This window comes from Uloborus diversus, chromosome 7, assembly GCF_026930045.1.
Source record: "Uloborus diversus isolate 005 chromosome 7, Udiv.v.3.1, whole genome shotgun sequence".
In the NCBI taxonomy this organism is placed as follows: Eukaryota; Metazoa; Arthropoda; class Arachnida; order Araneae; family Uloboridae; genus Uloborus; species Uloborus diversus.
Window position 1 is genome coordinate 11512753 of NC_072737.1, and position 13211 is coordinate 11525963.

The 13211-nt window shown below is 33.3% G+C and overlaps 1 protein-coding gene across 1 annotated transcript in view; it reads left to right on the top strand.

The window, feature by feature from the left end:
• The window catches only part of LOC129226240 (intermembrane lipid transfer protein VPS13A-like), a 216501-nt gene that overhangs the window by 56426 nt on the left and 146864 nt on the right, over positions 1–13211 (top strand). The window contains 1 exon segment of the mRNA XM_054860840.1: positions 7117–7298. Within this exon segment, the coding sequence (XP_054716815.1) occupies positions 7117–7298 (182 nt within the window).

A 13211-nucleotide genomic window follows, 5' to 3' on the forward strand; every position in this document is an offset into this window, starting at 1 on the left:
TTCTCTTTTATGTATTTTTTTATTTTTTAAAAATATGTTAATTTATTATTTTAACAATTTTTTATTTATTTGCTTATTTATTTATTTTTAATCATTATTATCATTATTTTATTAGAAAAGTTCTGTGCTACGCCAATGACAAACATACACACACGCATACAAACTAAGTAAATAAATGAAATGATGTATAAACATAAATGAATTGATGTATAAACAGAATAAAATAAAATAAATAACTTAAATCAAAAATAAATTAATAAATAAATTTAAATAAACAAATAAAAAAAAATTAAAAAATCCCTCCAAAAATTTTGATGGCGCAACTTGCGCCATAATCCCCCCCCCCCCCTGTGGGCACCCCTGTCTCTGATGGATGTGCAAATTCTCCGTATGAATAAAAATCACGCTGAATATAACGAAGATGAATAAAACTTTCAAACGGTACCGGTTGATGGAGCTGAGTGTCCACTAACAGGATAAAATGCCGGTTAGAAGATGTCTGCGTTGACGGAAATATGTCTCACCAATGAAACGCAAGAAGTGGAATAAGGTTTTGCCTTGGGAGGCATATTGGACCACCCTTGTCCCGACCTCGCACACAGCGATTTCCATCTATTTGAAACTTAAAAGAAGCTATTTGGACGGGGAGTAGATCAGAACTGATACTGCGGATCAGCAAACCAACTTGATGTAGTTTCCTGTTCTTTACAATGATTTCTTCCATGCCGAACCTCTAAGTGTTTTTTAAAAGTCCAAAGAGGAAATCACTTGGTGCGAGGTCGGGACTGCACAGAGGATGGTCCAATACCTCCCGACACAAAAATCTTATCACACTTCTTGTTTCATTGGCAGATCATGTTTCCGTTAACGCAGCCTTTCTTATAACTGACGTCCTGTTAGTGAACACCCAGCTCCATCCACCGGCACCGTATGAAAGCTCTGATTATCTTCGTAATTTCTATTCGCAACTCTAGAGCTCGAACAGGGCCCGATCAAGTCGAACTGGTGCCCAGATCCTGAGTAGAATTTGGTGCCCCCCCCCCCCCATGAGAACATTCGCACAATGTTAAAGTCAATGTTTTATACTAGAAGCCTAATATACTAGAAACTACATTTTAAAGGAACATTACTACATTTAAAAGGAAACCTCGGATTTGAATACCAAACACTTGATAGTCACCAAACTAATCACAGTTAAAATTGCCTCTTAAGGCGAAAAAGAGTTAAAAAACAATTTAAAACTGAAAAAAAAAATTTTGCTAATTCTGATATCAAGCTTTAAAAAGGCTTCTTTCTGGCTTTAACAGAAGCAAATGTGTCGTTCAAATAATCGAAATTTATGTGTGACGTCACAGCATTTTCAATGGTCAATAAGGAAAACACCTGTAAATTATCTTGAGAAACGCAGCTTCTCAAATGATTTTTGATTCTTTTCAAAAATGAAAAGTAACGTTCACTGGAACAGCTGCTGATAGGCAAGCTGCAGGGGTGAATCCACGTTCCATTCGGAAATGTATGTGTAATGTCTAGTTATCTTATCCTTTTAGAACATTCTCTAGCAGAAGGGTTACCTTTTGCAAAAATTTGAAAGCGTTAATTCTTCCGGAAAATGTTCATCTATGCCATCCGAGTAATTTTTTTTTCGAATTCCAAAGCTAAGGGACAACGACTTCTTTACGCGAAATTTTTTTTAACTTTATGAGTTTTTGAGCTGATTTTTAAAAATTTTTGAACTCCCTCTCCCTTAAAGTTGAGAAAAAGTAAAATGAGCTTTAAAAAAAAGAAGGAAGTAAGTGAATTTAGGCTAGGCTATTTTGATGCCCCTAAATTTGTGGTGCCCAGGTCCGCAGACCCGCCGGACCGTGCGTTAATCAGTCCATGAGCTCGAATACGCTACCTTGCGGTGATTAACAAAACAATTGAGAAAGGTAAAACATTCCGTTCCACGTGTTGTCTTTGGGGTAAATTACAGGCTTCAGACAGTTAGTGATGTAATGTAATTTCAAAGGAATAGAAAAGAAAGCTTCCCACAAACACGACGAAATATTACTGTAAATCACTAAGCTTCAAAGTAAGTTATAACTTACGGCATTTGTTTGTTTTACCTTTTTCGTCCGCCATTAGACATTGGCTGCAGCGCCCCCTATAGTTTATTGGAGTTGCGAATTGCGATTTTTTATTCATATAGATTAGCTGCGCCCTTGTTACCTTACTTTTTGAAACACACTTCGTAGTACCAGATCCCCCTCCAAATTTCATCCCCGATCTGTTTTTAAAACAAAAACATACTTTTTATACATCATTATGAGGAGAAGAATTTGTTCCTGACGGTTGGTTGCTTATCAAAATATGGCCGAAAGAGGACAAAACTGTACCTAGTGGAATGACTGTACAAATAGAATTAGACTTTCCCATTGGGGTCGTTTCCTTCAGTCAAAAGTAGTACTTTTTGTCACTGAAATTGATAGAATAAGCAAAAAAAAAACATGGACCCAGAAAATACTTTCATTTTCCTAACAGTTATTTTTTAATTAATTTTTTAAAATATCCGATTTTTCAAACGAGTCGTGGTCTTTATGACGTCACAAATAATGCACTATGGCGCATCCTTCTACCGCATTTCACGTTATGATAATCAAGAAGCGAATTACAATGGGGTCGTTACCAAAATTTTAAAAGTATTTTTTTCTGAAACAACATGCTTAAAAACATAGGATCTGACCATTTTTTAAAGAATTTGTTTAAGTTTAATATTTAAAAAAAAAATGCTTAAATCGGTGCGCTTTCATTATTTACATTTCTTGCCGATGACATCACAAACGATGAAATGCCGTTCAGTGTTGCCATTCACAGAGCAAAATATTTAATTCGCATCTTTATTCACGAGCATTGGCAACGATAGGGTTGATAGCAAGCATAGAGCGCAATATTTAATTCGCTTCTTGATTATCATAACGTGGAACCGTGGTACAAAATGCGCCAAAAAGCATCATTTGTGACGTCATCAAGACCACGCCTTGTTTGCAAAATCGGACATTTAAAAAAATTAATTAAAAAATAACTGTTGGAAAAATAAAAGAATTTTCTGGGTCCATGTTATTTTCTTTGCTCATTCTATCAATTTCAGTGACTAAAAGTACTACTTTTGACTAAAGGAAACAACTCCATTGCGCTCTACGCTTGCTATCAACCATATCGTTGCCAATACACGTGAGTAAAGATGCGAATTAAATATTTTGGACCGTGAATGGCAACACTGACTGACATTTCATCATTTGTGATGTTAAACGATGAAAGAGCACCGATTTAATTAATTTTTTAAAAATATTAAACTTAAAGAACTTTTTTAAAAAAATGGTCAGATTCTATATTTTTAAGCATGCTCTTTCAGAAAAAAATACTTCTAAAATTTTGGAAACTACCCCATTGCTTACTAAGCATTAATATCGTTATGTAATGCAGTGTGCTGAACAAAAAACAAGCCAACTTTGCTTTTTAGAGCACATAAATCTAATTGTCCTTTTTTTTTTTCGTTAAGGGAGGTTTTAATTTAAACTTCATTCTGTGAATAAGAAATTCATATGAATTTCCAATCAAAGTAATTGAAAATTTTTCTTTTACCAAAAGTTTCCACTCATAAAATTTACATAACTTTCCGACTAAATATGCAGTCAAGATTTAGGAGATTTTTCTTTTGTCCATATAATTCTGGCGACCACTGTAATATTTTTGGGCAATGTTTGACATGCAGGAAAACGCTTTATTTTGACAAGACTGAACTGGATCCTGTAACTTAACTGTTTCATTGGTAAGACTATCATTTTAAGAGAATGAACTTAGGAAAAAGTGGTTTACGATGAATGCTATCTACCGGAGTTTAGGATTCATCGAGTTAGGGTTAAAATGTCAACTATCAAAATATCACCGAACAGGCAATGGCTTCGTTCAAATGTAGAAGCAATTTTCTCCCGTCATACCTTGACGGGCGATTTTCTAGTCTTTTCATAAAATGTATCACTCGCTCTTTTCCCGTTCTATCATACTTCCGTGAAATGTGAATTTAAGTTTACTTTTATAAATGTTTTTCTTTTTCCTTCCCTTTTAACTTTCATAGCAAATACAATACTGTGTATAAAAATTCGAGAAAGGAATGTTCTTAGAATACTACTGACGATGAAAGACAAATTCTAGAAATAATCATTAAATAAACAACAACAAAACTTTATCAAAAAACAAAAAGATTTAAGTGTCCATGTGGTTTGTTTCCATGAAGTTGTTTATTTTGTTTTGCATTAAGCTTAAAAACGTGTGAATTATCTGGTTTTTTTTTTAATCTCCAAAACCTTAAAAAGTGAGAAAGTTTCTAAAAATGTAGACTGCTCATCACAAGCTGTCGAATCTGTAGTTTCGTTTTCTCTGTGAAAAAGAAAATTCATGTTTTCTACATTCATATTTCATTTCCAGATATCCATCTCAATTATTAGTGGCTCCATCTATTGCTGAATAAGTACAAATAAAATATTGAGAATTAGAAGTTATTTTTTACTTTTTAGTATAGTTTACAGTTCGTGAATGTTGATTACCCCCCCCCCCCCAAGATTCTGATTTGAAGTCGGTTATTTCTTTTTTTTTTTCAAAGAAAAAAAACCTTAATTTTACTCTTTTTAGTAGTTTGAACATATTTTTTAAAAGCCCGAAAAGAGGACATGACTCCAAAACTTCGCTTATTCGATTTTTGTGATTTAAAAAAAATATAATAATAATAATATTTAAAAAAAAACCCAAAATACATGATCATCTTTAAGTGGTCAAACATTCAATCTCAGCTTGTACACACAGTACGAATTGATATGATAACTTCCTCTTATTGAAGTCGATTAAGTAAAAAGCACTTTTTTCTAAATGTCTTCGACGAGCTCAGTTTCAAATTTTTCTGACAATAACAACAAGAAATATAAAAGAAATGGAAAACATTCCGTTACTTTTGTTATTTGGGTCATTCCGGTGAATATGGTACATTTGAGTTTTCAAAACTTTTTTTTCAAAGTCATCTAATTCAACAAAAATTAATGTCAAATAATGGCAAAAGGGTTTAATTTATCTGAACTATAAAAATTAATTAGCTCAACTTGGTAATAATATCCAATTTTCTCAGTTCTTTTATCAGAAATGAAAGATTTTTGTCCTCTCTCTTACACATTTAAAAACAACAACAAATTCAAAATTTTCAATTATTTTTTGAACTTTTTTGTTTAATATAAACAAATGGAACATATCTTTCATAAAAATGCTTAAAATGTCATTGTAAAAGGCACATTTAAGTTTTATTGCTAATTATCTTACTCAAAAATACAAAAATTTAAAACATCATTTGCAAAAGTTAGATTATTATATGAAACAAACTTGAAAAAAGATTGAAGTTGGATTATTCTAGTTAGTAATTGTGTAGTTCTATGCAAATTAACCTTTAATTTAAATATTTAAAAAAAATTACAATCAAATCAGTTAAAATATTCCTGTAACAGAGTGGACACTATTATTGAAGTTAGAAGTAATCTCTATGTTTAAGCAGAGAAAATAGACAATGTTTCATTTTTTAAAATTTTGTATTTAATTCATTTTTTCTATAAATTTCTTAAGCTACGCTTTTTTAAAAACATCAATAGCATATGGGACTTGTTTACTATTTCCATAAATATTGTCCAGTCTTTTACACAAGAAGTGTAACAGAGTGGACATGTAACAGAGTGGACAAATAAGTAGTTAAAATTTTTTTTCTAAACCTAAACGTAAAGTAACAGTTAAAATAGTAATACAAAAGCAAAGAGTAACTCTAAAATTACTACTTTATATGTAGTTTAGGTTTTATTTTTAAATTTTTATTAGCAAAATTAATGTAACATAGTGGACATTTTGTTACTCAAATTTACTGTCAGAGACAAGGAATGAGCCTTACCTTGCTTGTTGATTGTTGAATGCACTAGGGTTAGCTAAACATGGAGTTTTTACCATCTGGTCATCTCAAAAGTATTGCTATTTTTTTTTTTGTAAAAATATTTTTTTATTCTTTAATGACTGTAACAGAGTGGACATTTCAAAATTTGTAAACTGTAGGGACAATTGTAAATTCCCTGCATTTTCATTAAAAAAGTATTTTTCTAAAAAAAATTTATTGTTTAAATTGTTGCAATAAAGGTGTTGCAATATAATTGGAATTTTTTTTTTTTTTGTTATTGCATCTAAGCAATTACTTAAATCGCTTTTTAACTGTCATTGTTTTGAAGCTAGGACATCAAGATTTTGCCTTTTTGACTAAGATAATTTTTTTTTAAAATTCCTAAATCAAAATATTAAAAACAAAAAATACCTCATGACACAAAATTGCATGAAGAATAAAGAAAAAAATATGATTAATTCATATTAACTATCAAATTTTCTGTAAAGAATCCAAAAGTGCCGGACATGAAATGTACCATTTTCGTCGGAATGACCCATTTACATTAACTATCTTTATTAGGAAAAAAATGTTCATAAACATGTCTATGCGAGTATGTCCAGCAGAGAGTAAAGGTTTTGGACTTCTGAGGAAGGTTCATATTTAAACTGTGCCTCGATGAACAACGTGTTAGTATCTCTTCATAGGCCCCCACTCACTGAACTGAATGAATTCAAATGCTGGAGTTTCTTAGTCAGTTCTATCGACAGGGTGGTGAAGTGGTTAGAGGTAGGACTTTTACGCTGGAAGACGCAGGTTCAAATCTGGCTCCAGTCGGCCGATTTTCAAGATGCAGAAAATTGACAGCGTCAATGTCGTATGATTATGCGACATGCAAAAGATCCCTAGAGTATATTCATTCGGCTTTGAATATTCCTATCAAATTTAAATTCCTTCAGTGCAGTTTCGCATAGTAAGAGGCCTGGTGCTTCCATCTGCTAGGGAAACTGGCCATCAAAATTCTCGTGGTTATGGCATTGACTCACAGTGGTGCCACATGAAAGAATGGTTGCCAATCTCCAAGAGTTGTATTAGTTTTCTGAATGGTGACTAGCCGCTACGCAGTCCCAACAGAAACAAACAAAATGGACTCGTTGCTGACTGTTCCCTTTCTTTTTCAGTTTGTGAGCATCTACGAGTTGTGTCGGGCGTTCGAGTTGATGTCCGTGAGTCAACGCTTCCGGAAGTACTTCCACGAGCTGTCCGCGAAGGGACACGCTGCGGATTACTGGAGGGACGCCTACTCCGCCGTACTTGATCAATACGTCAGGCCCTACACCTGGGCCAGGATACGAGAACATAGGTCGGTACTTTTCTCCAGCGACTCCCTACCTGTTGTTGCCCTCATGCCAGTGTGTCCATCGCGAAACACGCCCCCGTCGAAATGTCTGTGCCTGTCTATTCTGTCGTGCTAAGCGCAGTAGTGGTCAGCTGAGTTCAAAATGAGAAATTCCTGTTTAAAGTTGTCTGGCATCATGTATTTGGTTCAGATGAAACTTTCAGAATTTTTTAATAAATATTTCCCGTCGACAAACGACCGTAAAACATTGTCTTTGGGTAAAATATGCGACAAAGAAATACCTGGTGACAATAACTCAGTTTTGACAAAAAGTGCAGATACCACTTTTGTGCTTAGCACGGCAGTAATGCTATAGTAATGAGGCGTGTCTCATTTTTCCGAAGGAAGCTTAATGGCACCAAAAAATAAAAAATAAAATGAAATAAAAAAATAAAATAAAATAAAAATAAATAAATAAATAAATAAATAAACCTTCCTGCTAACCCTTGCTGAAAATGAACGAAGTCCATTTCTATGGCCGACTGGCTCAAACTTGACGGCTGGAGCTTTTCTCGTGAAGGACAGACAGTATTCGTGAAGGACGGACAGTCAGTAATTGGTGCCAGATTCAGAAGGCACCGGAATTTCATTGTAGCAGAGCTATGATACTGGATGATGTGCTTTCCTTCTGCTGGAGATGCTCTAAATATGCCGTGGTGACTATCTCAGCTTCGGACAAAAAAAAAAAAAACGCGTTGCTTTTCTCCAATAACACCCTACCTTTTGTCGTCAAGCCTTAAAATTGCGATATCACACGGGAAGAGTAGTGGGTTCTTCAAATGATCCAAGCCGTAGTGCACGGCTTGCTTCAGACTTGACCACTACATAAAATGGGCTTAGAGTTACATTCTGGAGGAGATCTTCGGACTGACAGACCGACGCGCACGGGTTATGTTGCAGTATTGCTCAAACATGTGAGGAAAATGTACGGCAAATAAGCATTATTAGTTTTTTAAAATGAGTGCTTATAAATAGACGTATCTTTTATCTGCTATTAAATCGCATAAAGAATGATATTGAATAATGCACTTCGGCATAGCTTCAAGTATATTAATTTATTTGAACTCAAATATTTTATTTTGTCTGTATTTTTCACAAAAACAAATTCACATTAATATTTTTAATTCCATTTAAGTTACTTGATTCTTTATTTCTTAAGAAATGCATTCGCTTTTATTATGCTTTCATTCTGTCTTGGGTGGGACAAGTTTTGTAATCGTTGCTAAATAAACTAAATTAATAGTAATTATAAAGTTAATTACGAATACATAAATTAATTTTGTGATTGAACCTAAACAAGCACAGAATTGTGGGTTTTTTTTTTTTTTTTTTTTTTTTTTTTTTTTGAAGCTTTTGAAACTTTGCAAATAACCCAGATTTCCGAGGCGTTTCATGATTCAAATTACATAAAAGGTTTTTAAAAAGCTTTTTCTTCACCTTACATTTGTTTATGTTTCAAGTAACTAAATTAGCAGAAAATAAGCTTAACAGTCTGGTAGGGGAATGTTGGGCAAAGTGAAATGGTGAAATATTTACTCTGATTTTAGCACCAACTATCTGGTAATATTTTAACTATGTACACTGTTAAAACTACAGGATGCATTCGGCACCTTTCAGGGGAGAAACGCTTGTTCACCAACGGCACCCGATACGGAGCCGAAATGGCACCACTAAATAGGGTGAAAAGCAGGCACCTTTTAAAAAATAGACAGCCGGAGTGAAAAAAAGGAACCTTCGGAGAGAGAAATTGCACCCTTACTATAGATCCTCCTCCTCCCTCCCCCGTATTGTGTGCGTTTTTGAATACAGTTGTGTATTTATTTATTTATTTATTTTTTAAGTTTTGTTTTGATTTATGACATTCTACGTTTTGGACATTTTTCACATTGAACTCGGTACTGGAAATGATTAAAACATGTAATTACAACATTTGATCATATTTCAGAGTTTTCAACATAGTTGAGAAGTGCTCATTGCGTTAATTCGTCTGATCGGGCTCTAACTCAATGTTTCTCAACCTCTTTTGACCCACGGGCGCGATAAAAGCAAATGAAAAATTTTGCGGACCAGTGAAATCTTTATATTTTCTTAAAAATTCATAAAATAAATAATATTAATAATAACTCTGGGGCCGTTAAAATCATGTGAAAAAAATCAGAGTTCTGATGAGTTTTTTTTTTTTTTTTTACAAAAAGTTATGTTAAAAATTAAAAAAACAATAAATATCTACCCCTTTACTTGGTATCAAAGATCTGTCACAAAGACGTTACAATTTAAAGACGAGTAATTATTTAAATAATGTGATAAATTATACATTTGCTAAAACATGACTCATTTCGAAAATGAAGCACAGCTGTACTTATTAATTATTTACATGAAGAGCGAAAAATATTCTGGGACATTACAGTTACGGAAAAACAAAATCGTTTCATAAACGTTAATCAAGAGCAACAAAATAAAATGCTCATGAAGGTTTTCGACCCTTAAAAAACCAAAAGAAATTTCTAACGCTATCGAGACATTAACCGCTGACAGGAAATGATTCTAACAATTGAATGAAAAAGCAAAAAAAAAAAAAAGGAGCTAGACTGAGAGAGATTTTTTTTTTCACTAGCTTTCTGTTATAATCTACGAAGCACAAGAATCATTTTTATTAAGATTCTCACTTGTTGATTATTGATAATCTTATTTGCCGGTGTTTTTTTTTTTTTTTTTGGTGATTAATGAAAGCTGCTTAACGAGTACTCAAGAAAATAATGGGAGATATTTTTAGTAGCGTTTTGAATGATGGAAATTTCACGATAGTAACGGTAAACTGAAACTAAACAACGGTAACTAAAAAGCAATAAATGCACTTTTAAACACTTTTAACTATGTTTAAAAGCCCTAAAAGCTACAAAGTTATCAAAATCTGTACCTACTTATAATTTCGGATAATTAATCCTAGAAAAGTTGTGTTTTAATCCAATAGTGTACTTCATTCAATGTGAAAGACACACAAACGCAATCATTTGTCCGCCATATTGAAGTGGTTGAATGTATGTCTAAGGTAAATGCGCATGCGCAGCGAGTCTTTCTGCGATTGCATACTGTTTCGGCTTCTCTGCTCTATTTTCTGGCCTGCATTGCACCTTCAGGCACTATGCTTTCACCTTAGAGGGAATATATTCACTCGTTTGGAACCCCTGGTTATAACAATGTAGTGGCACATGTGGTCTATTCCAGTCAGGAAAAAAATATCGCCGAAGATTAAAGTATATGATAATACAGGCAATTTTCAAAAATTGACACTCATACTGTAATATTTTGTTATGAGTCAAAAATTATTTTTGTTATTATAAAAGGATTCTTGTTTTTTTTTTTCATATGAAACATTAATTGAGACCATCAAATATTCGGTTCAGTATTTATTTAGTAATATTCAGCTTATTTGTACTTCAAATATTTTTACAATTAGTCAAATAAATGCCGGGCAAAGAGGATGGAGCAATGTGAAATAGTTTATTTCGTTTATTGATGCAGTCATTTACTAAATCACTTACGTATTCGTTTATTAGTTCATTCATTTACACCCTTCGTGCTGTAATTCTCTTATATATATATATACAGTCAGACCTTGATATAAGGTCACTCGTTTATAAGGTCACCCCGCATATAAGGTCACTTTTCTAAAGTCCCGGCTCACTGAATAGAAATTCTATGTTGTGTCTTATCGGATATGTGGTCAGGTTATAATACATTAATCGCTTATAAGGTCACTTCTGTCTGATTTCTTTAAATAATTTCTGTGCTTAATAGATTCACTTCCAAGAATTTTTCGCGATATACGATCCATAAAAAGTGAAAAGTCGTATTCCTATTACGTAGCATGTAGTCATCAAGGCCATCATGTAGGCCATCATGGCCTACATGATGGCCATGTAGGCCATCAAATGCAGTAGAAAGTGAGTATTACGACAGTGACGCTAAAATATGAAGCAGTAGTAATGAGCAGGGCTGTGGAGTCGGGGTCGGAGTCGAAGAGTCGGAGTCGGACAGATTTTGGGTTAAAGGAGTCGGAGTCGGAGTTGTTAGAAATCATGCAGACTCCGACTCCGGGCTTCTTTTTTTCTTTCCTTTTCACTGTCTCTCCTTGCATTTTTTAAAAACTGACTACCAATTGGTTCGATTACATGTATAAGAAGATATTAATAAGAAAATAACTGCCATTATGGCAATCAGCTAGCCGAACTTTTTGTAGTCGTCCCTCAGTTTTCTTGATTTTTAACTTAACTAATAGCAACTGTCAGCAAACGGTTTTGTTGCCTAACATTTTCAAGTAATCACTTTCAAATAAAAATAGAAATATAGTGTTTTGTTCGATCTCAATTACAAAATAGTAAAAGAAACGTAACAAAATAGTAAGTCAAAGCCCGTAGCTAAGGTTGAAATTTTTAAGAATGATCGGCAAATTCAAAGAAGTTCTGGAGCGAAAGCACGAATCCAAAAGATCCGATGAAATAATTTTTTTCTTTATTAAGACTATTTCTAGAAGCTTGGTTCTCACTAAAAAGTATGGAACAATATGAGTGTAAATGATTTCTTGATTACAACACACAATAATTGCAGTTAATCTTAAAATCTTCATATTAAGGTTAATTCTAAAGCAGCCAATAAAATTTAAATTAAAAATTTAGCGAAGAAGAAATATAGGTATAGTAGAAGCTATTCGTACAAATTTGTATACCGCCGCATTTTGTGTAAAATTAGCTCCTGATGTATATGAACCCTATTTTCGTTGAAATTTTATTGATGAAATATAACTTAAAATATATTCGAAAAAATTTTCAGAATTAAAATATTTATATTTTTTATAAACTCTGATTTTAACTTTGGGTGTCATCTAATAGATGGGTGTCACCCGGGCAAACCAACCCCTCTCAAGAACTTGGATTTAGAAAAAAAGCTTTTTTTTCTCTCAAGTTACAGCTTTAAAAAATTGAAAGCATACGATTTGATTATTATGAGACATTAAGGGGGGGGGGGGGCAAATTACAGGTAATCCTTTTCAAATTTTTTAAAAGGGATTTTTAAGTCATCTCACTTTTTAACTCGTAACTATTGGAAAATTTGATTTTTAAATTGAATTTCTAACGTTGTATGCGTCTTGGGTTTACAATAAAAAACAAAATGCGAAATTTTCATAAAAAGGAATTAATATTTCAATCTCTGTTTAGAGGTTTCCCCCTTCCCCTGAAGGGAGAGAGGGAGTTGAAAAAATACAATTAAAAAAATTAAAAAAAGTCCGGAGTCGGAGTTGGAGTCGGAGTCGGGCGTTTCAAAATCCAGGAGTCGGGGTCGGAGTCGGCCATTTTCCTTCCGACTCCGCAGCCCTGGTAATGAGGGCACTCAGCGTGTACATATCGCACTTTTTTACCAGTCATGAGAAGCCGAAGAAAATTTTCAGAAAACAATTGTGCTTAAACGAAAGAAAAATCCTATCAGTCCTGTATTTATGATAATTTTAAGTTAGGTAAGTTGCTCATCAGTTCTCTGCTTGGACATATTTGTATGCAGCTTTACTCTAAATGAAAATTCTAAAAAATCATTTCAAAATGTCTTATTGCTTCCAAAAGTTTTAATTGGTTCAAATCTATTAAACTATTATAACCTAATTACTGATATTTTTGAATGTATTTTTAATGTACATGTTATATACATTAAAAATAATTAAGGTATATAACATGTTTATTTATCAATAAATATACATGGATCGGTTATAAGGTCACCCCGCTTATAAGGTCAGTTTGTGACACCCCGAGGGGTGACCTTATATCGAGGTCCGACTGTATTCATTCATTCATTCACTTATTTTCTTATTGATTAACTCTTTTAACT